The sequence below is a fragment of the Ruditapes philippinarum genome, unplaced genomic scaffold (assembly GCF_026571515.1).
Source record: "Ruditapes philippinarum isolate M1 unplaced genomic scaffold, ASM2657151v2 ctg6015_1_1_1_1, whole genome shotgun sequence".
In the NCBI taxonomy this organism is placed as follows: domain Eukaryota; kingdom Metazoa; phylum Mollusca; class Bivalvia; order Venerida; family Veneridae; genus Ruditapes; species Ruditapes philippinarum.
The window spans coordinates 13,270-34,006 of NW_026864421.1; the positions used below are offsets into that span (position 1 = coordinate 13,270).

Consider the following 20,737-nt stretch of genomic DNA (forward strand, 5'->3'; position numbering starts at 1 on the left):
CTAACACACATACAGAATTCATTGACAAAAACATAAAAATATTAAAAAAAGCTAAGCAAATATAAGAAAATAGAAACATTTTTAGACAATCCTAGTATAACTATTATTTAAAAATTAAGGGAAATAATAAGTAAGCTACTACACTAACAGAGAAAAAATATTGACAACACAATAAAGCATTGCAATCATTTAATTGTAAAGAGTGATGTATGCTTTAGTCGGTAGATCTAAAATTTAATCTGAGCGAGTCTGCAAATTTCTTGTTTGTCGAATTACAATTTCAGTGCATTGTTGTAGAATGACGCAAGGTTCGAGTTGGAATGCGCAGAAATATAATCACAAAGACCGATAGGCCTAAAGCATCTGAACGACTAACCGTGCATTATTATACTATAATGCAAGGAAATTAATATCTACATTGTATGTTTATTCTAATATGCTATAAGAGAATAAATACAAATATGTTGAACTGCATTGAACGTTGTAGTAGTTTATCTGACGTCATTTGTTTGTCAAATCAGACCTCATCGTGTAATTATTCCTTTTTTAAATTATGCATATAACTGTTTACTAAGCGTGTTAATACTTAAAGGATGGTGACAAACCAAACTTCACAAATGTATTTTTTCGTGCTCTCTTGAAAGTGAATGTCTGAAGGGTAATTTACAAACCATGATCATACATGCAATAGAATGCAGCATTACTTACTGAAAATGATACCATCTTTTTTAACCTGCTACATTTTCTTTGTTTTTAATGACAAATGGTACAATAATGTTTCTAACCAATACTAAGTACCGTTTATATACACTCTATTCTAAATAACACTGACGGTAAAAGAATCATGTAAAAATCAGAACAGAAAATAATATTCTTCGATGAATGGCGGTAATAAACATAACAAAAATGATTCGGAGAAGACATTCGGATTCACGTTAAACACTTTTGATTGATAAAACAACACCAATTCATTCAAATATGTAAAGGACACTGAATATGTTCATTACATAGGTCCGGGAAAGTTCTGGTTGTAGCACATAATGACACATAGAAATATATGTACTCACATTATAAAAGTATTCTTTGAATTTTAAGAAAATATGTAAACTTGTGAATTAAATGGAATATCAAATCTTCGTATTCAATTCTTTTCCATACATACTCGGAACGTTTAACGATAATATCGCGTCTTCAACTCTATTTTAAACAACATTTGAATAAAGATGGCCAGGTACCTTTCTTGTTGTCCCATTTTGGCATTGCATTCAGCTGTAAAGAAAATATAATCAGTAACGGTTAAGAGTCAAGTTAAAAGTTTATGCATTATAATACTCTCATGAGGGCCGTGTATGAATGACCGTTTGTGATTTAACCCGAGCCGGTAAATAATGGTCATACAAACTTACAAACAATTAAGCTTAATTGAACCTGGCAAAAAAATAATAATATGTACGTATATGTAATGACGATATAAAATATTTGAATAGGTGAATTAAAGACGAACACTAGTTTTAAACAAAACTTCAATTTTGTTATAAACATCGTGTGCTCTAATCAGAACAATTATCCTGAACTGATTTATCATACCATGATTTATTTGAATAACTTCAAAATAATTATTTCATGAATTTTGTATTTCTGAAACAAGGAAAAGTAATATTACCTTATTTACATAATATACCAACATCTTCATTGTTACTACAATCATTATCTCTCCAATCATAATGCGGACATTGAAACACGCTTGTTTCAGATCCCGTACATTTTACATCGTCTAATAATGTTGATAATGTTCCACGGCCAAAGTGAGCCGCTCCGAATACTGTAGGATCAGCACTTAAATGATAACATCAAAATATCTTAACATGCTTATGTTCAATGAGCAGTGTAAGTTAAAGCAATGTTATGAAAATCAAACAGGAAATCAATTGCTATTGTCATTTAATCGTTATTTACTGTTACACGGACATATTTGTCCGTGTACACGGACATATTTGTCCGTATTACACCTGTATTCAGAGGATATTTTTTCGTTTTTCGTGAAATATGGAATATATTTTCACGAAACATGATAAAATGCCACATATTTTCACGAGCCGGGACGACGTGGCAATATGTGGTATTTTATCATGTTGAGTGAAAACATATACCATATTTCACGAAAAAACGAAAAAATAACCTTTTTATTTAATTTCATTATCAAAGAAAAATGGTTACGAATCCCATTGCTTGCTACGCAACTGTACAGCGCGCAGTAATATATTATTGCGTCTTGTTGACGTCACGTAAACAACTCTTTAAACGTCTGTCTGTACAGCGTTTATAACTAAATTAAAGATATTGGTGTTCGGATTTATTTTCTTAGTTAGACCATTTTCTATCATTCTAGATAGTTTTCAAAACAAATTCATCAAAAAGTTGTTTTGTATTTCTCAGATTTTTTAAGCAAAATGGCGAAAGAAGTCCCTTAAAATAAAAATGTGTTTCGACTCCGCCCACTTTCATATTTATATTTAATTTTTATTTTTTAAAAATATGAAATATATTTGACTGATATTAAGAGGATATGTTTTCGTTTGAGTGAAATATGGAATATATATCAATATCCCGGAAGAGTCCCCCCGGGGACTAATCTATTTCTTCTACTGTAAACAATTGCCGACTTCACTTTCAGTGTTGATCATTTTTACACAGACGCTTTCTTCTACACATAAGTTATGTAAATTTCACTCACGCACAATTCAGATGTTATCTGGCGTAATGAATTCATGTCTTTGCTTCAATTAATGCGTTTCTGAAGACTTACTTTGTCTTATATTTATACAATTAAACAGCAATCCTGTTAAAAGGAAAACGTAAATTCAGCAAACCTCATAAACATTACGAATTCCATGTCTACTAACTGTTAATGCATGTGTTCCCCGTTACTAAGAAATGTGTACTGTTAAATAGGTAAAAGTACTTTTTAACAGTATAAAATCTGGTCACGTGGTTTATTTTCTAAAATAAAAAGTAAAATGACCGCCATTTTTTCTCGATTCAGCCTTTATTTTTCGATGTTTACCACGACTGGGCATCGCCAGAGTGACTTTAGAGAGACAGAAATTTAAATCGTTTGATCTTAAAGTGCTTTTGCGTCTTAAATATATTTTGGTTGAATAGTAAAAAAGTAAACATCCGTTTTCTTCGGAAGTTATCGCATGATATGTTGTCGAAATGGAACAAGCAAACGATTAAAGCATGCAACAAAGAGTGATTTAACGAATTTAATCAGTGAAACATGACAGGTGTTGTAGACAGATGTAGGATACCCACTGTTAGCTGTAAGCACAGATTATAGCCGTATAAATGGGTTTGTGTTTTGATTTTCAAATGAAACAAAGCTTATTTTATGTTAATTGACTTGTAGATATCATCATTCCCTTAAAGAATAAAAGAAAAAAATAACTTCTCAAGTTCACTTTCATCTTGCATGCGACAGTTGAATTACATATATTGTTACTCTTGGTTCAATTTATTACAGTTAGATTTAGTTGATTTTATTACAGTCAGATCATTACAATATTATTCAAAATATATTGAAGTGCCAAACTAGATGCTGAGATATGTTTGTTCATGGTCGGAATCTCGCTTCTACGTGACTTTTCTGTGGTGTCACGTGGATTAATGTGTAAATGTGAAAATGCAGCGAATTAATTCAACAACATAATTATAAGGCATTAACGATAGAAAAGTGCCACTATACTGAGTTAGAAGAAGTAAACGCATTAGTTACTTTCATCGTCTCATTTGTGTGTTTTACGATGCTGCTACAGTTATGTAACTTGTACGCTAAAAATCGATATTGCTCGATCAAAACCCGTATTTATAACCCTATTAGAATTATGGTGAATGCCTATGAACTATTCCACAACGCCGACACCGGTACGCAGACCAATATACACTTCGGAAAAGTTGACACTAGCTCTATTAATAATTGATGAACAGTTCTCTTTTCTTCCCTTGATTTCTTTGTTTCAACTCTAAATTTGTAAGATGATTTTTTTAAGTAAAGAAATAATAATTATAGGTAAGAATTTAAATTAGAGCAGTGTTTGCTTTCCGGAAATCCAAATTGGGAAAAGGTTATTTTTACATTGTAATTATTTTTATTCACTATAAAAATATACATAAATATAATTTCAAGATGCTTAAAGTCTATAATACAATTATGAAAATTGTTTACAAAGTTGCGAAACTTTAAAGGGGTACGGTCCCGATTTTCCTCTGCATAAATTATTTTCCCCGGCTTAACGATACGCTAGGAATTTACGCAAGATAGACCAACTTTAAAGTTTAAAGTTGTAATATCTAATTCCTAGGTACTATTCTTAATAGACTAGAAAGTTAAAATCGTAATTTTCATTCTATAACAAAAACTTGAAAATTGATTGAAACAACTGAAGAGTCGCCGTAATTTCTTTCCGATTATCCCCGTTTTCCTCCATTTACAAAATCTTTCGATACATTTCCATCACTAGTCGGCTATGTACGAAGCCATCCGATTATGAATTCAAACGTGGCCCCAGCTTTGCCGTTTGCAAAATGCGCAGCGCTTTTAAGTTTGGGAACCAACATAATCGGATGGCTTCGTACATAGCCGACTGGAGATGGAAATCTATCGAAAGATTTTGTAAATGGAGGAAAACGGGGATAATCTTGATGTTTATTTCAGCTGTTGCGTTGTTTATATTACCGTTGAAGTTTAAAATTGACCATCATCGCGAAGAATTATATCTTCTGTGTCGATGGACCAAAGGATTATGTGTAAATATTGGAAATGGAATAAAATACATGGTGATTATGACGGTAGGGGTGCAGATTTTTTCCGGCGAACATTTTTATCTTGTGTATTATTATAGATGTTGAAATATGATTTTTTTTCAAAACGGCTTATATTAAGTTTTTGGATATATATGATCAATACATGTGCTGGGATTGAAAATATGAATTTTATTTGGATTTTAAAGGCGTTTTGAGCTCCAAACCCCAAGTGTCTGTGGACGCGATAACAACAAATTCAATCTTAAGAAAAAGTAATGGTTGAGGATGTTATGTTTTCAGAAAATATTAATAAAATGTGTTGTATACAATGAAATAGCATCCTTCTCCATTTTCAAGTGTGTTCTTTTCGCTAAAAACATGTATGTTAACATTACGCAGAAATATGCACATAATGTATTTTCTTTTACTTACTGTGGATACTTTAGCATCTTACAAACAACCTTTGCTGACAGCACATCAAAATAATCATCGCATACTGTCCCCCAAGTCCCATAATGCCATACTTCCAGTCTCCCTTCATACTGATTTGACCCGTTAACCAACCGAACTTTCAAGAATGGAAATAATATTTTATTCAACAATAATAATAATGATAGAATTATAAAAATTTATTTTGCAGCGTTGTAATGTTGAATATACGTATCGAACAACATTCCTGTAGCTTAAAGATAAAAGAAGAACAAAAACAAAACACTGTATTTAGGAGATATTCTTAAGCTTGTGCTGTATTTGATGCGCTTATAGCAAGAGGCAGTTATATATGGACTGATTCCCTACCTCAGCCCCTATTAATATAAACATCGACTTGTACTTTTTAAGCTTTGACAGGATAAATGTTTTGAACAGAGGGACGAAAAGATGGACGGTAGAATAAAAAGAATTTAAATGACATACATAATATCTATACGGCCCTCTATGGACATACATAATTTCAATACCTTTAAGAGTTAGAACAGGATCTAGTTTCTTGGAATAGACGAAAGGATGATCAAATTGAAATGAAGTGCTCATCTATATGACCCTCCATCTACATTACAAGTATCATCAACAAAGATGTATCACGTGCATTAGTTCAATATGGCCCTCTATGCACATATTACGTTTCATATACCTAGCTTTTGCACTTTTTCATAATGGCACATTTGTTCAGATCTCTTTGTTTCCATAACCATATTACCCACAAATGATATATAGTCACCATATGGTCCGCTATTCTCTAGTAACTGATTTTTGTTTACACTTTTGCGCGTCGCATTGTAGCTGGCGACAACACGACAAAAGCCATACGGCGCGTTATCGCCTTGTCGTCCTGTCGCTAGTGAAACACGCCAAACAGCGTATTGGCGCTTTGGTGCTCACGACAACGAACCATGCGACAACACCGATAAGAAATCAACCCTTCGATACAATCCAAGCGACAGGACCCCACGGCGACAACGTGCTGCACGAAAACACGCAGTTTGGCGCGTTTAGCAATGCGACAAGATGACAAGACGAAAAGGCGATAACGACAACGCAACGCGCAAAAATGTAATACACATTATGTATTATCAACCTAGCTTTACTTTTGAAAATGATAAATTATGAGTCATGACTTTTTAAAACGGAATGACGTCCAGACGAACGGACACATGAATTGTAAACCTAATTTAATTTCCGGCGAAATCAGTTGGTAACCTTTTAAGACAATGAAAGCATCAGTCTCATGACATAATCTTTACGTCAATATACTTTTGGCTATGTAAGACAGATACCACTGGCATGCAGAAAATATGTATATTCGATATACACATAGATTCATGTCTTTCCAGTTAAAATAGAGAAAAACAGAATTCCTAGAGAACGACAAGATTGAAAATGATTCAGGCTCAGTTTTATTGAACCTGTTCATAGACGGTAATGGAAAGTACAAGTTACCGTCCACGCTCCCTAGCATCGAATTAAGCAGAATTTAAAATATTACTCGAGGGTGGATTGTTTGAATATATGTCTACCTGCCAGAAAAAGCAATTGTTCTATCTTTCCTTGATATTGAAGGAAGAAATGTACTGTAAATTCAAGAAATGGATGTAAACACATACTTTTGGACTTTGGTAATTTATATTAACTTTATAAACTTTTGAATATTTCAAACTGTTAAATGTCGTTGCCATAAAGCAACCAGCACATTTTATTTTTTGATATTTCGTTTCTGTTTTTAATAATTTGCATTTCAAGTTACAAGAGATAAATTTCATAGAATGTTTGAATTAATTATTAGAAAGTAATACTTTTCTGAATGCAGATGATTTCAAATCGCATTGAAGAATATTTAAAGAGCCGAAAATAACCTCCGATAAGATTCGAACCCATGTCCTCAGAATAAAAAGATCTACATTACATGTTTACTTTTTGTTTTTTCAAGAATTTATTTCAAAATATTAAGTATTCACTTGTTAAGTAAAGTTAAGTTAATAAAGTTCACAGATGCTGCTTTTATATTTTGGATTAATTTCATGCTATTTGGATTAAAACTATCAGTTAAATGCAACAGAAGAGTTAATATTGTAAATATTTAATTATTAGAATGATTTACACATTCATTAAGTTAAGTTAACTATATGGCAAATACTCCTTTATTTCGTTGTTTTTTTAATACGGAACGTCTATTTTGAGGTCAAACTCTCTTCACGAAAGTAGGATGGTAAAGATTAGTGCCATCCAGAATTTGTTTACGTTAGTAAGTCGACTAACTAGCCAGCATTTGTTTAAATGTAATGTGAGCTGCTTAGGTCATAAATGACCTTTCGTATTGTTAATTGCATTTATCAAGTGTCAATTTTATTTTATAAAGGTGAACATGTTGAGCTTGCGGACTGTACAACTAGTAAACTAAGTGTCAATACACAAAAAAGGAGAATTTTAAATCAATGTCTTTGACACATCATTTTGTTTAAAACACATGTTATTGTTAATTTATGGAGGGATGGCTTATACGTACATATCTATTTATCAAAAGTGCAAAAACATCAAACAGTATCTAAAAATTATTATATTGGTATGGAATGTTCATCAAAAATCAACATAAGCTACATATTTGCATAGATCTAAGACTGATGTGTTTATATAAAAACAAACATATTTGATATGGTTTATACATTATATTATTTTCCAAAATTTTAGGGCATTTTATTGGGCTACAGAACCAAGTCATTTGTTTATATTGCACTAAATATATCAACATAACGAAACATGTTCATATCTTTGGAATGCATAAATGTGTTTCACCTTAGGTCTCCGAACTTACTATTATATTATAAACATTGAAAACGATTATCTTATTTATTTCAGAAGGTTTCTTAATATAGCTCCTTGTATAAAAGTCCGGAAAGGGGACATACATCGACTCAAAAGTAATGGAACAGAAATAAATACTAGTACATAAAGTTAAGAATCTGTTGAAGAGCAAGATTGTAAGATGCGACATGTTTAAGCCTCTGCCACTAAATCAAGGGACTGTAGGTGTGAGTCCTTCTCGAGCCAGATGACAATAGTACTGGTTAGTTCCATAACACAGCCTCGATGTGATATGTGTTGCAAAAACATGTTCCACAATTGAGATTAGAAAAATTTGTGAAGAAGAAAAGGAACAAAAAAGACAAGCAAACAAAATCATCAAGATCGCATTTGTGAAAAAAATCATCTTTGCCATAATTCAGTAGTGTCTAGAGAATTCGGGGGTCAAGCTAAGATGTGTGTAAAAGTCATGTTATAATAATTGATGAAAAATAAAATTATCCTTACTTGATCAAAATTTACATAGTGGTAATGAACTAATTTTATTGTTTTTTATAAATATATAATTTTTCTTTTTAATAAAACCTATTTCTGAAAACATAAAAAATACAATGCCTGTAGTCAAGCGATCACGAGCAGTGACAGGCTGGGAATCAAAACTGCGTCGTATCCTGAGAAATATAAACAAACGCCGCCATCTTGAAACGAAAAATGTATGATTTTGTTTATAACTTTTTTGTTGGAAATGACTGAAGACTAAATATATGTATTAACACGCTCCACTATTTTCTGCTTCGTTCGGTATATGTTACTTGCACAAATATTTTGTATAACAAAAGTTAGAGCGAACTTTCAACTCGAAGAGGAGTAGAATTTTTATGAAGTTTTGTGGATACGACGCAGTTCATATTGCTTTATCTATCGTTTTTTCCTTCAAATTAATTATATACTCATTTCAGAATTCACCATAAACTTCAATATATAATTTTGCAGCATGTACTTAGATTTCATTAAAAATAAATGTTTATTTTCCAAGAAAACAATAATTTATACGAAATGATACGACGCAGTTGAAATAAAATATGATACGACGCAGTTGTATTTTCATTGCAGACTGCAAATTGGTTCAAGTATGCTAGTAAAGTCCAACAACATTTCTAATTGCGAATTTTTTATCATTATGAAGGCGCACAAGTGACCTTTACCACTAAGTCGAGAGCAGAATTCACTCATTTGGCCAACAAAAATGGAAAATTCTATTAAGGCTTCATTTTTCGGTAGCATTTTAGCTACTGTCATAAGCATCTTCAAGTTCCGAAAAACTTCAAAAAGGTGTATCAAATACATTGAAACACGTGATCGCACACCCATATTACAACGTTCATGTTTAAGTGCTGCCCTAGCTTGCCTATAAAAATTGTTCCCATGAGTTCGAAACTAATGGGGGTACATTTTTCATATGCGCAAATTGCATGGCTTCCTTTGTATAATTAACAACAATTTGCGACAATTCCGTTATTACTTATGTCCTTTACGCGCCGATTTTATTGAATTAATTTTCTTAATAATCAATGAGAACATATGAGCTTTATCATTTGAATCTTAAATCGGAATTTGAAATAAAATATTATTCCTCTTTTAATACATGATCAGGAAAATGGTCATTTATTCTGAACAATAAATTTTTTAAATTATATTATAAATGGTTAAGCTACGATATATTTTTGCAAGTACTGCATGAGTTTCGTTCAATCATTTCTATGTTCAGCTCTGTGGAACTTTGACGCTGATTTTGTCGTATTGCATTTCTTTATCGACGATAAGAACAGGTCTACGGGCTATATTTTCTGGATTCGCACTATAGTGTCATTCTTTTTCATTAAAAAACTTTAAATTTTCAAATTCGGGTTACAAAAGATAAAACAAAAAAGAAATTGTAAAGTAGCTAGTGTCCGTTTTACAAACGTATTTTACGCTTTGCACCGATAAATTTGATGTGTACATATATATGCACGACATGATGAACAATAGTATTGAAGAAGTTTTCCTATATGAGATTAAACCCGGGATGAGAAAACTTAGGTCAGATTATCGCACTAAATTTTCCACAGACTAAAGAGAAGGCATTTTGACACACCCTTATACTAAAGAGTGTTTTTATTTGATAAGTATTGCCTGACACATAGATTTTTTTTTCAGAAAATGTCTTCAAAGAGGATAACCCCCTGTTTACATTGAAAAATTGTTCTGCTATTCACGCCACTGACACATCCTTTTTTAAACGAAATATCGAAGTAAAAAGTGATCTTAAAGAGTAAGGAAATATTTCATTTAAACAAGAAATATAAATGTCATCTCTTTATAATGAATTTAAATACTTGTAACCTTCAAACTTCATGTCAGAAGCTTATTAAAAAAACTGCTTACTTGTACCGCTGACATTTCAGACGATGGTTTACAAATTTGTCAGAGGTGAGTCCGACCGAGGCCGAGCTGTTTATGTTTACTGACTTCAAATCACTTGCACATAACTGTTGTGAATTTGAAAACCAGTAGGGACTTCTGATTCTTTCATAAGCTAATGGTTCTCTGCAGGTGTTACATTTTGCATGAAATAATGCACAAAGGCGCACCTGAGTTCCTAACCCCAAGTAAAACTAAAGTGTAGAGTGAAAGTTTTAAATAAAACCACAAAAAGCAGTCATCATCTAGAACATGCAGACCCACAGTTTACTAAGAGCGTAGCTAGCCAAAACGAATTTTGTGATTCAAGTTCATAGACTTCTATATTTTTTTGCAAAAAATACAGAAAATTTTGAACATACGGGAAAAAATAAAACAATATTTTAGATATTATGATAAATAAAGTAACATGTTCATGTTTAACTGAAAAGTAGCTTCTGCAATGAAAATTGGACATGACACAATGCTTTCTAAATAATCAAAAGCATCAGAACATTGCTATAAACTGCGAATGATCTTAGTTTTTGATCTAGCACAAGTGATTATCCGATAAAATAGTCATATATTGCCAAAATTGTTCCTGTTGAAAAGAATGCAAAAAATACAACTGCGTCGTATCATATTTCATTTTCAACTGCGTCGTATCATTTCGTACATATTATTATTTTCTCAAAAAATAAACATTTATTTTTAAGTACATGATGCATAATTATATTTTGAAGTTTATTATAAACTCTAAAATTAGTATATACATGTAATTGATTTGAAAAAGAAAAACGATGGATAAAGCATTATGAACTGCGTCGTATCCACAAAATTTCATAAATATTCTGGCCCGCTTCGAGTTGCAAGTTCGCTATAAATTTTGTTTTACAAAATAGTTGTACAAACAACATATACCGAACGAAGCGGAAAAAGTGGAGCGTGTTAATACATATATCTGGTTTTCAGCCATTTCCAACAAAAAGAGTTATAAACAAAAACATACCTTTTTCGTTCTAAGATGGCGGCGTTTGTTTACATTTTATAGGATATGACGCAGTTTTGATTCCCAGCCCTGAGTTAAGGAAATTGAAAATATTTTTAATGAAGACAGACATCAAACGGTTGGCAATACTCATAATTTTTAGACAGTAAAAAATTGAGTGCGCTGAGAATTCATTCTAAAAGACAATATTTGTATGTCTCGTATAAACAGGTGGTTGACATTTACAGTGTAGCCCGTCTCACACAGAACAAGGTTGAGTACACGGTTCCCATACTATATACTGGGTCATACAGTAGTTGACCGGTACGAGTATTAAGCTCCGACCGTGCCGGTACGAGTTAGATTCGAATGTAGCACGAGTACGTACAAATAAAGCACGGATATACTCGGTCAAGCAAGGTTTGAACATGATTTGCATTCGAATACATACAATAGTTGTACGGTTTAAAGTACAGTCTAGTACTGTCTGGTACGGTTTGGTACAATTAAACACGAAGTTAACTCCATTTGCTTGGCTTTCACAGGGTTTACATATGGTTCCGCTGACGTTTGTTTACTTTATGCTGGTAGGCCGCCGAGCTGGCATCTGAGTCTGAGACAAGGGTATCTCTTGAGGTAATGCCGATGGGTCCTCTAGCTCCTCAGGGTCAGCAGGTTGGAGTTGTTGGTGGGCCTTGGTGGCCTTTCTTGTTTTCCTTCTGTGCCTGGGAACCTTCTTTCTTGGATGCATTCTAGGGTGATGCAGCAAGTACTCTCGGTATTAGATCTAGCAGTTGAGGGTGGCAGCAGGTAGCCGTGTAAGATGATACGAGGCCTGTGGGACTGTGTATACACTTCCTTTATACCGTGTATGCCATGTATTATTCGTACTTGAATCGTCTTTGTCGTATGGCGATAGTATGAAACCGTGTGTAAACTTGGTGAATCGTACCGTAATCGTGTGACATTCGGATGTTAATCGGGTGTTGGACTTTGTGACAATCTCGAACGATTCATACGATTTACATACGATCTTCAGACGGTAGGGCTCACTTCAAACGGTTGTATATACGGTTTTATATAGTCTCAAACGGTATCTTAGTGTCTTCTACTGTCGCTTATACGATCATACACGGACATGACATCCGTGTCAGTTTCTTTTAAGTTTTTAAAATAATACACGGCTTACTCGGATGCACACGAATGGCCCGACTGTAACTCGGATATCGTCACGGTTGGTTTAAGGAAAAATATTATACAACCAAAATTGCAGGATTGTTCATTTGGTGAAGGGCCTATAAAGTGAATAAAGAAATTAATTTCATGCAGAGACCTGGTTTGATTGTAACCGAAAAGAATAATGTTTTTTTTTAAATTATCCTCTAGAACTAAAAGGCATAGAACATAGATATTTTGCACAATGCATTGTGGTATGAACCTCTACCGAGAGTGTACAAAATATAGCCTTGGGGTCAAAATTGGCTCCGTCCCAGGGGTAATGTTTTATTTTCTTTTATGTACGAGGACTGTCCTGATACGCCATGGACAACAGCAGGTTAAATGCAAAATACACAACGGATTTTTACTGGTCTTTCTGATATTTAAAGCGCCAATGCGGAGCAGACATTCAAAGAACAGCATGACATCGTTTACTTTGATTTTACAGACAAATCATAAGACTACCTGGTTCCGCGATACGGTCCACAATTCATCGTCATAAATACAGTATGACACACATACACACACACACGCACACACACACACACACACGCACACGCACACGCACACGCACACACACACACACACACACACGCAAACGCACGCACACACACACACACACACACACGGAAAAACGAATATATTAAGGGAATTGTATACTTGAACCAGATACACACAGTTTACATTCAAGTTTATAATGAGCAATTTAATTGTTAAAAAAAACTTTTTTACTACTTTCTTCAAAGCTACAACAACAAATCGCTTTTTTAAATGACAGCAATGTTTCTAAAGGTCACTGAAACTTGGCAGTCAACTAAACAGGGCATCTTTAACGAAATTAAAATCAGTATCTAAAACAATTTTCTTAAAGCTATGAAGTCGAAATGACAAATGTTTCGATAGTCTAAAGAGTGACCAATATTACTTTAGTATCAATTTTCCCGATCATTCACAAGGAATTACAGACTATTTCTAAAGAAAATGATTCAGCTATATAACTTGTCAAAAAGAAAAGAGAGTCATGACCCAGTACAGACGAGCAATTGAATGAAGTTTGACTACTAGAGTCAGAAAGGTTTTGATTTTTATTAAAATTTAATTAATCGTTCATCAGATAACGCTAAACGGTGGTATCCTTTACTATTACTAATGTTTTTCGAAAGTTAAAACTGTGTTAAACAACAAACGAGTTTAAACCACATATAATTTTACAGAAACATTGTTAAAAGGGAACACAAATGTGTTATTCCAAAGAATATATCACATAAATGATATTAAAGGATTTACCAGGAGTACATGATATGCCGACATCTTCACCATGACCACAATTATGAGTTCCAAATCCTCTATGTTGACATTGAGTTAAGCTGATTTCAGTTCCCGTACATTGAACATCGTCCAAATGTATCGGTATTGTTCCCTCGCCAAAGTGTGCCGACCCAAATACCAGAGGATTAGTACTAAAATGATATATCATAATTGTCGGGTTTTGACACAACATACATGCAATCAATCAATCTCTTTAATCAACGTGTTGTTATTTAAAATAAATGCATGTCTTTTGAGCATCCAACAGTTGGTCTTTATACATACAACTGCATCACAGGGTTGACATCAATGCAACTGTTTTTGTACGTACATGGAAGCAAAAGTCTGAAAATACATTGGGTGTTTTTGTGTTGTGTTTTATCAGAGCTGCATGATTCATGTAATTTTGTAGAGATTAATTAAGCAATGCTTCATGAAAACATCTCAGCTTTGAGTATCTTTGTATTTAAATAAGACGATTTAAATTAATTTTTCTATATAAGTCTATTTTCATCAATTTTGATCCTAGGGGAATTATTTTCGTTAGCTTAAACATGTCAAATACGTTTATCATGAGCACTGAAGTTTCGTAAAAGAAGATTTTTTTAAACATGTTTATTATAAACGTCTATTAAATATAAGAAATGTAATTTAAGACATATGTTTACTATACAAATCTATGTAAACTTCGTGAGTCCTAGGGTGATACCTATTTGACCCAGGGGAATGATTCAATTTAGGTTTAATTCCATAGAAGTCTACTTGACAATGCTTCATTCCAAATATCTAAGCAATCGGCATGGGATTTTTTTTCACGAAAACAATTTACTGTTTCACTATATAAGTCTCTATTAACTAAGTTGTCACTGGGTTGGACAATTAATGTTCACTAGGGAATGCATTCAGGCATCCGGTTTGATATGGCAAGCAATATACGAAAGAACTGATGCATTGTAGAGTTTATTGTAGTTCTTGTGACCATATACATATGATCTAATTTCTGAAGAGTGCCACTAAAGAACCTTTTTTGTTAGATTTAGTACAAATCCAGTTTGTTGTTTTAAAGGAGAAATTGTTTCAAGGACAACGATCGATGGACACTCTTCAATCAAAAAGGCTCTATGAATACGTATTGCCTGAATTTAATTATCTGATGGTTGGTTAATGTCCATCAGAAAAATAAATAAACATGATATTACGGTCTAGCAAAAATGGAATGAACGCGATTCCAGAAAGTTATTGAAGAAGTGTATGATAAAATAAAATTTACTTTGTCTTTCTACGTTCATTTTATTCAGGTTCCTGATTTTCGTGATATAAAGTGATAATCACTTTAAGTTAAAACGATTAATAAGACATCCACTATATAACATGCTTGTCTACATATATAGAAATAAATTATTATCGTTGGTAACTCACTGTTGATAATTTAGCATCTTACAAACAACACTTGCTGATAGCACTGTAAAGGAATCATCGCACACTGTCCCCCAAGACTCATCATGCCATATTTCCAGTCTCCCTTCATACTGATTTGACCCATTCACCAATCGAACTTCAAGAATACAATTAATATTAAAAAAATTATAAATGCAATAATGTTTCATGGTAAATGACAAATTTTATATTATAATAAACATGGCCATAATGATCTAATTGTTACTGCCCATGCCTAACTGTGCACATTTTCTTTATATCGAGTCGGTCCTAATTTGGAGTCCATGCTAATTTTTACTATTATATGCGAACTGTAGTAGGAGGTTATCATTAGCGATTGGGTTGTTAAAACATATCTTTTTGAATTACATAAATTATTTAGCATGAATTTTCTTCAATAAATAGATGGTTTATTTATTTAAATTATCATTTATGCATCATTTTTTGCATCTAGCATAAACTTTATTTTTCATTTTCATCATCGTTGTTTTTTCAGTTGTTGAGTTCTTCCGCTGGTAATCACTTGCATAATCATTTTTGTCTGATGCATTTTCCCACCCCATCTAAATACTCATCCTTTTGTTTCAGGAATATCCGAACATAAATACATTTTTTTTAAGTTTTAGTAGAAATAAATCGTATCTGTAATAATTTGTTTTTGACATAAATTACTATTCCCATTTAAAACTTCATGAATCAATACAATATAAGAAAAGTCAAATAAAACAGATTACAGTTTGACAAAGGTGTATGAGTAATAAATTGGGAGAGACCGTAATAAAGTTTGAAACAAGTACATATTCCATATAGGTAGTAACTGTATAAAAACAAACAAAAAACATGTAAAATGCAATGTAAGATTAAATATATATTTACCTTACTAAATGGCATTAATATTCAGATAAATTTTCAAACTTAGCCATAAAGGTTTTACAAACATAGTCAAATGCTTTAATTTGTTAGGTGATTTCATATTCATCAGACTATTAAAATAACTCTCAGTGTTTAAAACTGCGAAATTTAACTTATTGGTAAGAATAGACCGTTGATACGAAAAGGAAGGGCAGCTTAATAAATAATGTTTTCCGATGCCTTATTCAACTCAGTCAGAAAGTGAGTACTTTCTGTCATTGAATACTGTTCTATCACACGTGCATTTAATTGTTTGTGGTTTGACGATTGACAATATATTTATAAAGTTAAACCGATGACTTATTTTGGTCACCAGATAGTAAGCGTGTCCAAAATCATATCATCCTGCTTTTAATTACAACTGAGATAAGCAATTCATCGTGTAATATATAAATAGGTGTACTTCTACGGGCGATTAATAATGTGTGCAAAACAATCGTTATGAACTGATTCTAACAAGTTTTCGAAGCCAAAAACTTCTGAGCCATATGTTAGAATCGGTACGACAGTGATTGAATAATTGTATGCTCAAATCTATCGGTAAGTCAGCATTTCTAATTTTAAAGAAAAGTAAGAACATTGCTTTTTTGCCTGCACAACTACGTGTTTGCATGCATTAAAGGGATACTCCGTCAAATTAATGACAACAAGAGCCATGTTAACATAACTATACCCCGCCGAATGTGTTTGCTCGTTGGAAGAATATATATGTAGTAGAGCAGAATAATTCAATTTTAAGAGGTCTTTTGGAAATGGAAACTGATGCCAAAGTGATAACAGATTTGAAACCTATGTGAATACTGGTGGCTGAAAAACATAGGACAATAACTGAAAAATTATGCAGTGTAGGCTGCTGCACTCCTCCTGAATGCGATCTATCAAGCTATGAAGTTTCAAGTTGATACCTCTAACACTTTTAAGATAAGGTCCGGACAAAAAGTATGAAAAACAAGCAATTATCATAGTATTGCAAGCAATCCATAAGTCCCCTACCGGTAAGAACCCCAGCAACTTTCTGATGGGCCATTGGCCAGTCAATTTTACCAGTGAATGAATGACATGAATGAACTTAAATCTTTTGAGTTCTAAGTTTGTCTATATCACAGTAATGTGTTAAGTTTCCCTGCCTAGTAAGGAAATTATGTTTATACAACCTTGTCATATTATTACGATGTGGGATTTTAAAGTAAATCCTATAAGGAATGAAGAAGTTGGAGTGAATAATACCAATTTCTCGAAAAAAATCTAAGTTCAAGGGGGACATAATTCTGGAAATAGTCTTGCTAGAGTATTTAACCTTCTCAAAAATGTTGAGTGATAATAAGAAACATATATATGAAGTTTGAAGTAGATACATTAGGAAATAAAGAAGTTATTAAAAAAAGACAACATTTTTTTCATACAAATTCTAAGTTCAAGGGAGGTAATACTGATAATTGTTGTGCTAGAGTTGTAAACTTTGTAACATATGTGGTTGATGACCAGAAACATATATTTAAAGTTTGAAGTAAACACCTTAAGAAATAAAGAACTTGTAGTGAAAAAGCTGGAAAATTTAAATCAGAAATCTTGAAATTCAGGCTATTTGTTGCCATAGCAACCAGAATTTTCAACATAGGAAGAACAGAAAAAGATGTGCATAATCTCCAGACTGCCATCTACCCATAAGTTTCATAAAAATATTTTCAGTACTTTTTGAGTTATCACTGGATCCAGTTTATGTGTTAAATTTGCCATATTTTCATACTATTTGTTGCCGTAGCAACCAGAATTTTCAACATAGGAAGAAAAAAAAGACGTGCATAATCTCCATACTGCCATCTATCCATATATCAAGTTTCATAATTATATTATCAGTACTTTTTGCGTTATCGCGGGATCCAGTTTTGTGGACGGACGAACTGACGGACTGACAGACAGACTGACAGACGTACAGACAGACAGACGGACAGACAGACAGACGGACGGAGGGTAAACCTAAAGCCCCCTCCGGTTAAACCGGTAGTTGGTAGGGGACTAATAACAAAGGGCAATAACTCAAAAATTATAAAGAGTAGAGTTATCATTCTTGCGCACAGCATTACTTCTCAATAAGATTAATCCACATAATTATGAAGTTTCCATGTTGACATCTCAAAGACTTTTTGAGTAATGCTCGACTCGGGTGAAAAATAACAAAGGACAATCTTGTGTGGCGGCATGGCCGAGTGGTTAACGCGTCGGACTAGTAATCTAATGATCGCTAGCCGCATGAGTTCAAACCCCGTCAGGGGCAAGTCGTTGTTTCCTTGAGCAAGAAACTTTACACACATTGCTCAGTACTGGTTGGTTCCAGGAACGGATTCGAAAGTGTGTCTATAAGCTTATAGCTTCCTACACAATCGAACTAAAATAAATTCTGTATAAACCAAAGGACAATCGCTCAAAAAATATGAAGGGTAGAGTTATCACTCTTATGCATTGCACACCTCCTGAGTGAGATATATCCACCTATGAAGTTTAATGTTGATATTTCAAAGGCTTTTTTAGCTATGCTCTGGGACAAAAATTAAGTTTAAAAATAACAAAGGGCAATAACTCAAAAATTATCCATGGTAGCGTTATCATTCTTGAAAGTTAAGAGCATTTTTCCTGAATGAGATCTATACAGCTATGAAGTTTCAAGTTGATACCAAGTGAGATAAGCTCCAGACAAAAAGTTTGAAAAATAACAAAGGGCAATAACTCAAAAATTATAAATGGAAGAGTCATCATTCTTGCACACAGCATTCCTCCTCAATAAGATATATCCACCTATGAAGTTTCATGTTGTCATCTTAGAGACTTTTGAATTATGCTTCACTCAGGTGAAGAATTAAGTATGAACAAATTACAAAGGGCAATAACTCTAAATTTATGAAGGTAGAATTATTATAATTGTACACTGCACTTTTTCTGAGCGATATCTATCCACCTATGAAGTTTCATATTGATATCTCAAAGACTTTTTGAGTTATGCTCTAGACAATAATTAAGTTTGAAAAATAACAAAGGGCAATAACTCAAAAATGATGCAGGATAGAGTTATATTTTTTGTGCACTGCACTTCTTCTTAATATGGTCTATTTATCTATGAAGTTTCAAGTTGATACCTCAAATTCTTTTTGAGATATGCTCAGGACAAAAATGTCGGATTGAAGGACGGGCGGAGATTATTTCTTTATACCCGCCGCCTTTCGGCGGGGGATAAATATATGAAAATAATTTTATGTACTCAAATCACATCTAAAATGACATTCTTTAAAGTCGAAGCATGGAATTATGTATAAAATTCTATATATTTCGGGTTTGAAGCGTAAAAACATCTATTATATGTTTAACCAATTTTAGATACCGACAACTATATTTAGATTCCGACAGAATCACCCAGTAGTTTTAAAGCATGTCATGTAACTTTAATAAACCTCGGAAGATAAATAACAGATATTTTGAATATTGTATGATTGATACTAGTAGTTCATTTGACATGTTTTTAACGTTTCAAGAGATCACTGTGACTATTGTGAAATCCTTATGCTCTAACCTGAGCCAAATGGGTCAAGTTAGGAAACAAAAATTTTATTCTTTATAAGGAAAAAAGTTTCAATCCTGTGAATGCCTATTGTATTACTGTTAATGTCATTTACACAATAATGAATGAAAAATTCAAAACAAAGAAGAAATGACCCAGAACTTAAACAGAAACTTTAAGCCTAGAAAATGATATATATCAGTAAAATCAAGAATGTCATCGCCAAGTTTGAATTCTTAGTAACGAACAGACCGACAACCACACACACAATAACTTTTGTTTTGTTAAAGTTCACTGAAAGACTCAATTATCTACAATAAGAAGTAAAGCATTTAAACATATTTGGAAATCCGTTGAGTCATCTGAAATGATAACGGTGCCATCAGCATACAAAAATACTAAAATTTATGGCATTAGATACATTTAAATCGTCTTCAAGTTTTACACCGATGCCACCTGAAGCTTCAATTCTGGTCTGTAAAGCGTAAAGAAAAAGGTGGGCAAAAGAAGCGGAAGATTCTTACCTTGATGGACTCCATACAAGCATGCAAAAAGGAGGACAAACCACCATTTAGGGAAACACAAGATTTAATGTTACTATACATATTTTGAATGACTTTTAGAAACTAACCATTGATGTGAGAATCTAACAACTTTAGCCAAAGACTAGTCATATTTACTTTATCAAATACCACAGAAAAATCTATAAATGCGCAAAACATTTTTTTCTTTTTCTTATGTTTTAAGATGTTGAGTATTGAATGAAGGGTAAAAATATGATC

The 20,737-nt window shown here is 32.9% G+C and overlaps 1 protein-coding gene across 1 annotated transcript in view; it reads right to left on the reverse strand.

Moving 5' to 3' along the window:
- Positions 1-236: 236 nt before the first annotated feature.
- LOC132725498 (deleted in malignant brain tumors 1 protein-like) overlaps positions 237-20,737 on the reverse strand; it is a 35,501-nt gene continuing 15,000 nt past the window's right edge. The window contains exons 8-12 of the mRNA XM_060710635.1: positions 15,476-15,611; positions 14,036-14,208; positions 5,236-5,371; positions 1,664-1,836; positions 237-1,269 (exon numbers count right to left, since the gene is read on the reverse strand). Coding sequence (XP_060566618.1) covers positions 1,665-1,836; positions 5,236-5,371; positions 14,036-14,208; positions 15,476-15,611 — 617 coding nt within the window. The 3' untranslated portion in view covers positions 237-1,269; position 1,664. The remainder of the gene's footprint in view (positions 1,270-1,663; positions 1,837-5,235; positions 5,372-14,035; positions 14,209-15,475; positions 15,612-20,737) is intronic.